This window comes from Agelaius tricolor, unplaced genomic scaffold (assembly GCF_023055355.1).
Source record: "Agelaius tricolor isolate 1412-34295 unplaced genomic scaffold, bAgeTri1.0.p SCAF_14, whole genome shotgun sequence".
NCBI classification, from domain to species: Eukaryota; Metazoa; Chordata; class Aves; order Passeriformes; family Icteridae; genus Agelaius; species Agelaius tricolor.
The window spans coordinates 13,717,739-13,731,614 of NW_027269274.1; the positions used below are offsets into that span (position 1 = coordinate 13,717,739).

The following is a 13,876-nucleotide window of genomic DNA, read 5'->3' on the forward strand; positions in this document are numbered from 1 at the left end:
TTCCAAGTCTGCTGTATCCTGCTTTGAGGGGTTTGAGGTTTTTTTTTTAATAGCAGTGTTAATTCAGGGTTAAGGTAGAATGGAGCGTTTTGTCCTCCTGCTGCACAAGTTACCAAAACAGGAAAATAATCAAAATTTTTCAATAATAAAAGAAATAAACATACTTCCAGTGAAGGGGAGAAAAAGCAGGGGGAAGGGATGTTCAAAAGGATTTTGGTTTAGGAATGGTGGGCTTTCACTTTTAATTGCACAGAAGTTGATGGACAAAGTGCAGCAAAGATTTTTGAGCACAGCTGATAAGTTATAAATAACTTCTCATCTTTTTTGGCTGCTAATTTAAAGATCAGATTGTTAGAAAACGATGCTTTGTTTGCATTTCTAATACTTATATGACATGTGATGGGTTTTGGTTAAAGCTGATATTTCTCAACAGAAAAGAAAGAAAAAGATAAAGTTGTTGTTTTACAAGACAGTAAAAATGGGTTTTTTCTCCCATTACAATGATACAGCCATACCAATCTTGAATTCCAATAAAGTGTAAAAATCAGAATTGCTTAAAAATAGAGGTAAAATTAAAAGAGGTTTTACATTTCTTACAGCTGCCTGATATTTAATTCTGTTTAATAATTAGTTTGGCTGCTGGGAGTTACAGCTGACACTGAGTGTATTTACAGTATGGTTTCATTTACTTTTAGACTTAAGTAACAATGTTTGTTTTTCATCAGTCACTCCTATTGTTACTATAATAAAAGTTACAAGGAAAAAAAACAACCCATGCTGGTGGTTAATACCTGTAAATCTTGTAGGAAAAAGTTCATATACCAGGAAACACAGACACCAGTATTTCAGTTCACTGGAACAAGGATAAGCTTCTTCCAAGTGGGAGAAAAACCCAGGAAGTTGTGGTGTTTTTTTCTTGTTGAGTAGACAAAAGGCCAGCAAAGACTGTGGAGATGGCTTTTGGTTAATCACAGCAATTTGTAACCTGCTCAGAAATAAAGTTAGCAAGTCTTTAGCATGTCTCATTTAGCTAAATTAAAAGCAATATTATTTTAAATTTTTTACTTAATTTTATCTCACAAAGAGGCCTCTTTAAATGTACTGTTACTGCTTTATCTTTCAGGTAAACGCCTGCTGAAGAGGCAGGCACAAGCATACACATCAGCCAGATGAAAAGAAGAGTTTAGTGGTGGACCAAATGGGGATGTGTATGCCTGACTGGAAACTGTTCTGTGATGGAAGCAGATCAATGAAGTTGTACTGGGAACTCCTTCCTCAAGGATCCGGTGTAACTGAACCACAGTTTCATTAAATAGATGTTTACTGTCTAAAGTCTTTGTATAGTTTCTGAACATTTTACTGTAGTTGCAAAGTTGTAAGTAAATTATATTTGGCTTGTCACGAGGCTGATTTTCTCATCATTTTTAGAAACTGAAGAAATCTGAAGTACAATAAGCCTTCTGCTATTCAGATGAGAAAAAATACATATTTATGGTTGATAGAGATGGTCCCTCAAGAGTCAAAGCAGCAATTCCTAAGAGCTTTTATACTCACACTCTCTGGACAAACACTCTGCTGTATTTTCCTTCTATTAATGATACTCTAAAAGCACTTCAAAAATGCAGTGAACAAATTACTTTGTTTTACAACCCTTGCTTCAGTAAGGTCCATAATGGTTTTTATAACAGAAACACCTCTTGAAAGAGCTTCATTCTCCACTATAAACTTATTGAAACGTGTAAAAACATTTACTGTACAAATTTTGGGGTTTTTTTACAAAAAAATAGGTGCTGTTATTATTACATGAAGAAAAAAGAGGTCAACTCAAATACTGACAGCTCTCCCAGAGTAGTTATTTTCTTTCAAATAGTAACTATCTTTTATCTGATTTACCCTTTTCAGGATGGGAGTTTCTCATTGCTCTTGCACTGAATGTATTCCTTAGCGGGAATTTAATTAGTCCTTAGCGAGAAATTAATCAACAATGCCCCTCAATTAACAAGGCACTCCAGCAGATACCACTCCTACCTAACACAAAATTCCTCTCTTTTCGACTCGGCTGTGCAACAGCAACTTTCAGCCTTTAAAAACCACATCTCCCCCAGCTGCAGTCAAACATCCTCTCTGCACAGTTTATAAAGGAGCTCGCTGCCCACAAACAGGGAGGCCCTTACATGGTCAGCTCCTCACAGCTGTACCACGCACACCAGCTGTACCACAGTCTTTGCATAGAGTATTTTAAGCTGCTGGAGGGCCGTATGCCTTTTCTGCAGCCCCTCCTGCAGCCCCAGCCCAGCTGAGAGCGTTTGGTTGATGCTCCACCAGACCCGCGGCAGCGGTAGCGGCGGGGCTGCTCCCCAGGCTGCCCGTGCCGCTGCCGGGCTCCTCAGCGCCGGAGCGGGAGCCCCGCACTCCACTACAAGCGGGGCCATCCCCGGCAGCGCGCGGGAGCCGCCGAGCCCCTCCCGGTACCTGCTGAGGGGCGGCGCCCGGCCAGGGCCCGCCCGCTTCCGCCCCGCGCCGGGCTCGGCGCCGCTCGGGCCCGGCAGACGCGGCTTCCGCCCGGCCGGAGCATGACCCAGGCGGAGAAAGGCGAGGCGGAGAACGGCAAGGACAAGGAGCGCGACCGGGAACGCGAGCAGCGCGGCGTGAAGCGGCCCATCGTCCCCGCCGCCGTGCCCGAGTCGCTGCAGGAGGTGAGGCCCGAGCCGAGCGGCGGCTGCCGGGCGCTGCTCCCTCCCCGCTGGGGCGGGCCCGGCCCGGGCTCGGCCTTTTAAAGGCCTGCGGAGGGGCGGTGTGGAAGCGCCGGGAGGGCTCCAGGTGGTCCCGGGGGCTCGCTCTGATTCCGTGCTCGTTGTGCCACTTTCAGCAAATACAGAGCAACTTCATCGTGGTGATCCACCCCGGCTCCACCACCCTGCGGCTCGGGCGGGCCACGGACACGCTGCCCGCGGGCATCCCGCACGTGATCGCGCGGCGGCACAAGCAGCCGGGCCAGGCGGCCTACAGGGACAGCTGGCTCCTCAGGGACGGCCTCAATGTAAGCGGCCCCGCCTCGCCGGAATCCGCCCGTCCATCGCCCGTTCTGCGGCGGTTTGGTTTGTTGTGTGCTGCACATGTGCCTTTTATCCTTCATGCTTTTCCAGAGGAGAGAACAACTCCTGTCAAACTTGGTTTTCACCCTTTTAAGGACTGTAGATGCCACCTACTGAAGTCAGTAGGCTTGGACCAGTCTGTTTGCGTTTTATTGGATTTGTTTTCAATGAACTAAACCTAAAGAATTGATAAGTTGAGGGTTTACATGTTGATTTCCCTGTGCTATGGTCTGGTACCACAGTCAGTATTTCTTCTGATGGAATGCCAACTGTAGGATTCGAATCAGACTTTTTCGTTTGTGAATGTGTTGGTTACTAGTGACTTGGGTAACACAGCAAGTCATTTCAGTCCAGCCTGGTCACAAGACATATGTAATAATCTGAATCTGTAAAAATCAAACTAACCTCTCTAATATTAAACATCACCATTTAATAATTGAGATCTGTTTAAACATTTTTGCTCCTACTTCATATGTCTGTAGTTAAGTAGATAATGGCCTGAGCACATCACTCGAGATGAAGTCCAGTGGCCACTAAAAGCAGTTAAAAGATTCAAGTTGATTTGAATAGGTGTTGGGTACTCTAATATAAAAAATAGTTTCTTTAAAAATGAGCATAAGTCCATTTTGGATTGTACAAACATCTGTCCTTTCTACTGTCCATCAAAATTTAATTAGTAATGATTTCATTGTTTCCTAACAGCTTCAGTACTACCAGTATACAGACATGGTTTGAAAGTATTTACATTGCATATTTGGGGTTTTTCCTTAGAAACCTGAAAGTACTGAGCAGAGACAAAATGGCCTTAAAATGGTGGACCAAGCAATATGGTCCAAAAAGATGTCGAATGGAGCGAGGCGCATACCGGTGTCACCTGATCAGGTAACTCATTCTAATAAGGTCTTAATAAATTGTTCATCCACACAATCCTTGGGTGAGATGCTATGCTTCAGTGGACAAGAATAGATACCCTTTCTAGACCAAATATGGATAAGTGTTATTGTGCTACCTAACTCTGAAAACATGAGAAAATTAAGATTATAAGTGTTTCCTCGAGGGCTGGGTTCAAAGGGGTATTTAATTTTTCTTCCATGCATAAAAAGTGACCGGTAAAATATTTATCAAGAGGATTTGGTTTGGTTACATTTCAGGCCAGGTCCTACAACAGACAGATGAGGCCTGCCATTTTGGATCACAGCTCTGGGGCCAAGTGGACAAACACATCAAATCATCCTGAATTTTTGGTGGGAGAAGAGGTAAGATTGATTATCCTGCTCAGTGAGGCTTTGTGTGTTTTAATGCAGCCATGGATCAGTTGCAGTCTGCTGTAAGTTAGTATGTACTGAAAGATGTGTAAAGCTAACCAAGCAAAACTGAGAAACTTTACTGTGGAGGAACTGAGTATTTTTTATCATTCAGCAAGACAAGAGGGTTTCTCCCATTTGTTTAACAAGTATCTTGGATCCCTTCCTGCTATAAATCAGTGTTTTTGCAGGGAGTAGGTGAGAACTTATGCCCATATGGCATAATTCAGAGAAAAGACAAGAAACTGATAAAAGTATCCCTACATGGAATTGCTGCGGAGTAACTTGATATTTGTGGGCTTCAAAGTGTTTAAATTATTTTAGTTTCTAATATGAGGTAGTGGGAAAATATACCTTTATATTCACTAGATGTCTGTGAGCAAAAACTTTCAAACAATTCAGACTATGTATTTGCTGTCTTTTTATTTTAATGGTTTGTTATCAAGCCCTTTTACAAAGAAATCAGCTGTACTGCTGTTACATCAGTCTGAGCTCTGCAATGTCTTGTATGTGCTTCTGAAACACTTGCCAGTTGTTTCTCATTTTGTTGCTGTTTTTTTGGGAAAAGCAATGCCCAGGATGTCATCTCTCACTTTCAGGCCCTGTATGTTAATCCATTAGATTCTTATAACATACACTGGCCCATTAGAAGGGGGCAGCTGAATCTCCACGCTGGACCTGGCGGCTCCCTCACTGCAGTACTGGCAGACCTGGAAGTTATATGGTCACATGCAATACAAAAATACCTGGAAATACCCCTGAAAGACCTAAAGGTGAGCTGTCAACAGCACATTTTTGTGCTGTGGCCTGTATACTCTTCTCTAAGTGTTAAAAGGGAAACAACTTGCTGGTATTGGTAGCCTCTCACTGGTGCTTTCCTCAATAAATACCTTCTTTCTGCTGGTGAGCAGGGTTCCCAAGACTTCATCTGGAATTTTGTCCATGTCTTTAAGACAAAAGCTGTTGATAAAACCTCTTAACATGGATGTTTAGAAATCCCATTATAGACATTTCAGTCTTAGTCTTTGTTTGGGTGTTTTTTGTTGACTGTAAAGGAGGCACCTGGGGAAGGGCTGCCTAATACTGGTGTAATGACTTCTCCTTGCCAAGTAGGTGTTTGTCTCATGCTTGATGTACTTTTAAACATTTTAATGGCTGTAGACTCTTGGCACTTACTTAGAACATACTTTTAAAAGTATTAGAAGCCTTCCCCTTTCCTAAAATTTTGATTTTTCTTTTAATAAGTTGTATATCGAACTTTATTGGAGAGCTGGCTTTAATTTACTCTTCTTGTTTTCAGTACTACAGATGCATTTTACTAATTCCAGACATCTATAATAAACAACATGTGAAAGAACTGGTAAATATGATCCTAATGAAGATGGGCTTCTCAGGTAAAATCCATAATGAAGAAATACTCAATGATTAATTGCATAAGATTTATTTTTTTTTCCTTTTAAGGCATACTTTTGCACATTAGTCCCAGGTTAGCTGGGTCTAGCACCCTCATCTTTTGCCAATCACATAACCTGTCTCTTTTAAAGGGGCAAAATGGTTGGCTAATATTGAAACAAGTTTTTTGGTTTACTGTTATGCATTCCAGCTGTGGGCTTCTCATTCAGCTGAGGTAAAAGCAGCAGCAGTCTGATTTCTTAAATATTTCTAAAATGCACAACTGTCCAGAAGGACAGACTGGAATCTCTGGTACTTCCCAGGTTTAAGTATGGGCTTGGGACACAAATGTACTCTGTAAAGGTAGAATGTAGGGAAAACAGAGGGTCAAATTGGATCATATAACTACTTAAAGACTGTATCTGAAATACTAACAATAATGCTATTTGAATAAAACCAGAACAAAAATAGGAAAACACTTTATGTGCATCCAGTAGTCAAGACCCTGCCAGATTAAAAAAATAATTGCATTTTGGAGATAATACCTTTAATTTTGTAGAAAAAGGATCATTTGACCCTGCTCTGAGCTTCTTTTCAGGACTTTTAAAGCCTTATCCAACAAAAAAAATCTTTAAGTACCCCCCACTCCATCTTCACTAAATATACAGACTTTCAGTCAGGCTATTTGTAGATCTTGAAAAGACAGAAAATGTCCTTTAAATGTCAGCAACACGACTGTAAAGTTTGGCATACATTTAATACAATTTTTATCTCATGTTGCTAGGAATCATTGTACACCAGGAGTCTGTCTGTGCTACCTTTGGAAGTGGTTTAAGCAGTGCATGCATTGTAGATGTGGGAGATCAGAAGACAAGTGTTTGCTGTGTAGAAGATGGTGTTTCCCATCGCAACACCAGGTACCTTGGAGTGTGCAGAATTATTAGAATCATGGACTTACTTGCTTACTAAAGATTGGACTTCTAAAAGGAGACAAAATTTCTATAAATATAGGGGGTTTCCTGCTCTGAGGCAATTAACAGAGACAACTGTTACAATATGAACCTTAAAGAATTATCTTTAAAAGAAGAAAACAGACAGAACTGATCATAACCAATACTGTGTTCTGCAAACTGTGGAAGTAATGATTCCAACATGTCTAAAATACTCTTAGCATTCCTCTCCCTATTGCTGCAGTCAGCCAGTATTTCAGCAACTACATAAAAAGATCTTTTCTTCTCTGTGCTTTAGGCTGTGCCTTGCATATGGGGGATCTGATGTCTCAAGGTGTTTTTACTGGCTTATGCAACGAGCAGGATTCCCATACAGAGACTGCCAGTTAACTAATAAGTTGGATTGCCTGCTGCTTCAGCACCTAAAGGAGACATTTTGTCATCTAGATCAGGTGAGAAGGGGAAAATTGTGTGTTATCCCAAGTAATTTTTTTTTTCTTTTACAGAGTGTTACTCTGGGGAGCCTTTCTGTGAGCCCAAGTTAATTGTAAATATTTTACTCAGGAGAATACTGGCAAAAGCTGTAGAAGCTTTAGACTTGAAATGTTTGTAACTTGGTTTATTTTTCATCTAGCTGAAAGGAATCCTAACCCTTAGAAAGATAATTTCTTTGTTCTTACTGCTGAAAGAAGCTGGTAATAGTTGCATTCTTGCTGGTTTTCAACTTCAGTTCTGTAAGATCTGCCAGCAGGTCTCTTCTTCCTGCAAAACCCTCATTGTAGAGGCTTAGGCATGTAGAAAGCTGTCAGGCACATCATACTATGTGGAAAAGACTTAAAAAAACCTCAAGAATAGGTAAATAAAGTCCATATTAGAAGAGAGTTTTGTTACTTTTTGCTGTTTTTTGTAATTAAATAGATTACACAGCTTGATAAACATAAAAGATAGATACCTTTTTTTTTTCTTTGTTTCTTACCTTAGGATATTTCTGGATTACAAGATCACGAGTTCCAAATTCGGCATCCGGATTCTCCAGCTTTATTGTACCAGTTCCGATTAGGGGATGAAAAATTACAGGTGATTTTTAAATTCAATTACAACTATAATGAGCATTCAGACTCAGAGCCTCAATTTGTATCAGTCCAGTGCTACTAAGCCCATCTGATTTATGGATTGTTCTTAAACTGTGCTTGTAGATAAAATTAATTCCTATATGGATGGGTGGGCCTAATGCAGAACTGGTGGATACACAAAACTTTCTAAGTAGCTTTAGCCACAATTGTTGTTACTTCATCTAAATATGATAATTATCCTTCAAGTGCAAAGTGCAAAAAAAAATAATGTTAATTTTGCAAGTTTTTCAGCTCACCATTGAATTTTCTAATTTTGTAACAAACAACATTTGAGTACTTGTTTATCATGCAATGCTAAATCTGTACAGAAACTTGTGTATTTATTGGGATATTTTTTAATTATAAAAAACAGAAGACACTTTAGTATTTTACAGACTACCTGGAAAAAAACCACCTCTATTTAATTTTGAATTGTGAGAAAAATAGAACAAGACTTTTTTTTTCTGCAGTAAATGCCATAAGAAGGAATACTGTAGTAAAACCATGCCAAATCTCTCCTCAGGCACCCATGGCTCTGTTTTATCCAGCAACTTTTGGAATTGTTGGACAAAAAATGACAATTTTGCAGCACAGGTCACAAGGTGATCCTGAGGATCCTCATGATGAACATTATCTGCTGGCCACACAAAGTAAGCAGGAGCAGGTGTGTGATTGCTGGTTTTATTTTTCATGAACTATCATTTAATTGGGGAATTAAATAAGGACTCATTAGCTCATCTCAGAAACCAGAGTTTCTTACCTCAGTCTGAAGTATTAAAGAATAAATTTAAAGTAAGATGCCTAAACAATTTTTAAATTAGAATTTTTTAATTTAATTAGCATTTTGCCAGTCTAAGAAGGGATCCCTACATTATGGGATTGAGCAATCAGATGGAGTTCAAACTGAGCCCTTACTTAGAACATGAGGATTAAAGTGAAAATTAGAGGAGGCAATAATGCAGGGCCTAACCTTGCTGTGCAAAAAGGTGAAGGGAAGTACAATGGTGCTTAGTTAAATCTTTGTACTGGTCTGTAACTTGCTGTGACCTTTTTGCATTTTGGTTTTCTCATTTTTAAGTCTGCAAAAGCTACAGCCGACAGAAAGTCTATGTCAAAGCCTGGTGCATTTGAGGGAGAGTTGAGAGGCCAATCCTCAGACATTTCAGAGAGGATCTACCCACAAGAAGTGGAGCTGGGCTCTTCCCAGGGTGACTGTATGATACCTGGCAATGATTCAGAGGAGCCTTTAACTGCACACATGTCCAGGAAAACTGCTATTTCTCAGTTTGAAGGCAAAGCCTTGGGCCTGGACAAAGCCATCCTTCATAGCATCGACTGCTGTGGTAAGAATTCCATTTGTACCAGTCTGTGAAATAGACCTCAGGGTGGGTTTATGTAACTCCTGTATTTCACCAAAGAAAGGTGTGTCTCTAGGTTTTATCATCTGGAGAGTAGCTACACTGTTTCTTATGCTTGCATCTCTGTTGATGTTTCTTGTGCTATGTATCCAAGGAATAGAAGAAGAATTTTAAAAGCAAACATCAGTTTCTGTCTGGTTTGACTTGCACTAGATTAATTGTAATGCAGGCCATAATAACTTTATAAAACAGATGTATTTCTATATATTCATTCATTCCAGCATCTGATGATACAAAAAAGAAGATGTACAGTTCCATCTTAGTAGTGGGAGGAGGCCTTATGTTTCATAAAGCTCAAGAGTTTCTTCAACACCGAATTCTCAACAAAATGCCACCTTCTTTCAGAAGAGTTGTTGAAAATGTTGAGGTCATCACAAGGCCTAAGGTAACTGTTAACTGATAGCTAAGTAGATAGTCAACTACGATTGGTTGAAATCTTTGAAAGATTAAAAGAAAAAAGTTCTTTTAAAATCCCAGAGTAGTTGAATATCTGAGATATAAGGGAGCTTTCAGCCTATTTTAACATAGCACTGGCTGGTTAGGGACAGGGAGTTAGAGGCAAAGCAAGAGTGTGACTGGTGCAGATCACTGAAGTGTTTTATTGGCTCAAGGCCCTATTCTTAAAGAAGCAGTTAGTACTGGCCCATGAAGGTAACCTGTCTCCTCAGCAAGAAATTGGGATTTGTTTTATTTTTTAGTACTATAAAGATAATAGATAAACAGGCATTGAGATTAATTTTCATTTGGCATTAATCAAGCAGAACTTGTAAATATCCTTCCATCTATTTCAGAGCCTCCATTACTGAAGGCAAGATTTTCATGATGTGCTTAGAAAGCATCTTAAAACAAAAAGTGACTTCTTAAAGCATCTTGAATATCAATTAAATATTTTTATCTCACTGCTTTTTCCTGGGTAATACTGAAAAACTTTTCCCCTACCCCACCAGATTCTAACTAGTCAATAGTGTTGGAAAATAGGAAACAACTTTGGAGAATGATGCAGAATGAGACCAATGACTGTGTGCAATGTGTGTTTTGAATTTAGGATATGGATCCACGTTTAATAGCCTGGAAAGGAGGGGCAGTTCTGGCCTGTCTGGACACAACACAGGAGCTGTGGATATACCAGAGGGAGTGGCAGCGCTTCGGTGTCAGGATGTTACGGGAGCGAGCTGCCTTTGTGTGGTAGTGGAGGGGCTTACAGAGGAACCTGTAGGGACTTAACTGAAGATTCCTTTCCCCAAATGCCATTTTTTTCCCAGTGCACATGAATTGATCTTCTGCTGATAACGTATTTTTTGTATTTTATTAATATTGACTTCAATTGAGATTTTTTTGGACGTGTTGTAAAAAACCAAAAGACTTACTGAATTCATTTGACTTCAGCTACCCTTTGTCTTTTAAATTGTATGCATTGAATTCTGCATACAGGGTACCACTCTCATCTCCAGAGTAACTATATTTATATTATACAGGTAATGTATATTAAAATTGCACAATGTAAGAACTTATGTGAGAGATGTTAAGCCAAGATTCATTCCAGAAACATGTACACAGAAGCAACAGCTGAAGAGTGCAGGTGTGGGTTTAATGTAATATTCTGATTTCTACTCTGATGTTACCAGGAGATGAAGTTGTTATATAAGTGATCATTAGGGTAAAAGTGAAAAGAAGAACTAAAACTACAGTCACTCTTTGTATTTTACTTATGTAATAAATTATTTTGTGGAAAGACAAAGAATTTGGGAGTATTTTTTTCTTGCCCTGTACTTATCACCTCTTAGTTTTTCATTATCCATTGTAGAGTCCACTTTTTTCTTTTTTTTTTTCAAAAATAAATATAATACACCCAAAAGACCTAGCTGCAAATTTATACAGCCAGCACATCTTCCAGTTCATTCCACCTGAGGGCAGTGAGGCTGCACTCCTCAACCACCCTGCAACACCAACCAAACCTGGTTTGGTTGAGCAGCTGCCTTCAAAACCACAGGACTGGTTTGAACTGGAATATTGAAGCTGGAGTTCCTGAACAAACTTGAGAACATTCCTATTGCAATAATACCTAAATGGCAGTTTCTTTCATATGACCTTATCTAAAAGGATGCTTGCAGCAAAACTACAGAATACAAAAGCTCAGGAAGGTGAGAACTCTTACCTCTGTCTGAGATGGCAATGAGACACAGTCACAAGTAAAGCAGCAAGGAGAAATCACTCACATCCTCCAACTGAATGGATTGTGAGGAGCTCTAAAAGAGAAAAAAATCACTTTGAAACAAGTCTCTAAAAGCTATCATCAGTTATCATAATACCAATATATGGTATGTATGCATTTCTTTATTTGTATATTAATACAATTTAGAGAAAATGCACACTGATTTACTGAAATGATAATTTTCAATGTCCCTACAGTGAAAGTGTGCTAAAATGCAATGCAAAATGATTCATCATCAATATTACAGTTGTTGATTACTTAATTAATTTTCTTTCCTACTTTGAAAGAAGCGAGGCATATCAGTCTGAGTCTGTTCCCTGCCAATTCCTCCCAAGTCACTGGAATGTACCTCCCCCTGCAACCTGGGGTCTCATCAATCATCATCTCATCTCCTCTCTTCCTTTTTGTTTGGAGTTTTACCCTGAGCAAGAGCTACAAAATAACAAATTCCTGAAGCACAGCATTACTCTAATAAGCATAAAACTTAAGAGGAGGAAGGTGAAAGGCAAAATTTGCCAATGCCAGTATATATAAAGTCACCTAAGACCAAAATCATCTGCATCTTGACAGGATTTTAACATCCAAACATCTGTATAGCCAAAACATTCATTTTCCCAGAAATTTGCAAACATCCAGGGGAAAATCTGCTGAATATACCTGATAAATATTGTAACAGGAAACAGTGAGTAATTTCAGCTTAGTTTGCAGTGAATATTGACTTGAGAATGGTAAATATTCAAGTGTCCATGCATTAAAGAAACAGCAAATTCACCTGCACAGGAGTCTCAAAATTTCTGTTTAAAGGCCACGTGTATGATTCAGTTGGTAACAAAGGGGTGAGATATCATCACCAATTTCTAGTCTGCAAACCTGTGAAATGCCTGTAGGAGCCCTTACAATGAAGTGGAAACTCCTCTGTTTTTTCACATTCCAAACAATGAACTTAAAATCTTGTGCTCTACATCTACCTCTATTTACCTGCTGAAATGGCTCTGTTACTTCATGAAACTTCTATACTCTTATTTAGTGCATATTTTCTATAGACTTTTTATTTGCTTACCAAATAACAGCATTGAAAGTGTACAAAATTTTTTCAACACTGCAAGCACACATCAGTTTGGTTTCAAGAATTCTTAATCACTGCAAAGATTAAAGACCACTTATGTCAAGTACACATTTACTCACAGTTCCACAGGGAACAATTACTCTTTTCCATTAATGAATAATTATTCAGAAGTTTGGAATGTGGTGTTTGAGTGTGAATAACCAATCACCCAGAGACTGTCCATTATCTACTTATCTGATTACGAACAAAAACATGAACAAGTAATTAAGCTAAAAAATTATTAATGGTTCAATACATTCTGAGAAGAATGGTAAGGAAGGACATGGGAAAAAACCCAGCATCTACAAACAACATCAAAGATATTGCAGCAAAGACCATTGTCCTTAGGTGATGTCAGGAAAAAGTACAAGATGTCACAATAATCTTGGTTTGTCTTCATTATATCAGCTTTGTTCTGCCATGAGTATTCTGAAAGGGTAAACAAGGCTCCCGAGATAACCCTCCCAGAGTGGCACTGCCTCTTCCCACAATACCAATCCCTGGCCATTTCTCAGGGAATTTTGAGATACTCTCATTACCACCAGCACGTTTTAATGCAGTTCAGTCTACGACGAGCATGCACTACATTAGCATATACTGGAGATATTCAGAGGAAAAAGCCAATAGAGAAGTAACTTATCTGAGTTCTGTTGTGGAATTATTAGTTCTTCTGCCTACCCAGCGGGAAACTGTTCAGAGTTATGATTGAACACACACTTTTCAGTGATACAACCAAAGCCAAACATCGTCACTGCTGAGGTAACAATCAGCCAGCACAGGCAGGCCCGGCGGGACAGCGCGTTTGCTGCTCTCACTTTAACCAAGGCTTTCTCCTGGGAACACGCATTGCACGGGTAAGGATCACAATCAAAGGCATTGCACAGGTAAGGATCGCAATTAATTAAAGGCATTACACAGGTAAGGATCACAATTAAAGCCCTGAGCTGCAAGTTCCAACTCGGCTTTCAGCTTCGGGCACTGCGCCCAGCGCTCATCCATACAGAGATATCTCCCGTCAGCGCCGGGACGGAGCGAGGCACGGGCACAGAGCGGGGACACCTGGGGTGTCATCCCCAGCCGCCTTACAGTTCCCAGCGCTCCCACTGAAAGCAGCCGAGGGTGGGGAAAACGTTTCTTCCTGCCCCGCTAAGAGCGGGGTGAAAAACTTGCAGCGCTCCGGGAAGGAGCGGGATGGGGTCGCCTCAGCGCGGGGCTGGGTCTGTCCCGCGCCCCGGAGTTCCGCGGGGGAGCTGCCAGCCCTGTCCTGGGGAACCTGGCGGACCTGGCA

The 13,876-nt window shown here is 40.2% G+C and overlaps 1 protein-coding gene across 1 annotated transcript; it reads left to right on the plus strand.

The window, feature by feature from the left end:
- Positions 1–2,471: 2,471 nt before the first annotated feature.
- On the plus strand, positions 2,472–11,012 carry ACTR8 (actin related protein 8). Its single transcript, XM_071439770.1, is given in 13 exon segments — positions 2,472–2,703; positions 2,706–3,040; positions 3,867–3,977; positions 4,247–4,351; positions 4,999–5,172; positions 5,700–5,793; positions 6,576–6,708; positions 7,040–7,193; positions 7,723–7,818; positions 8,377–8,517; positions 8,932–9,196; positions 9,493–9,656; positions 10,317–11,012. Coding segments are annotated over 13 exon segments (2,046 nt in total). The 5' UTR covers positions 2,472–2,573; the 3' UTR covers positions 10,461–11,012.
- Positions 11,013–13,876: the final 2,864 nt, after the last annotated feature.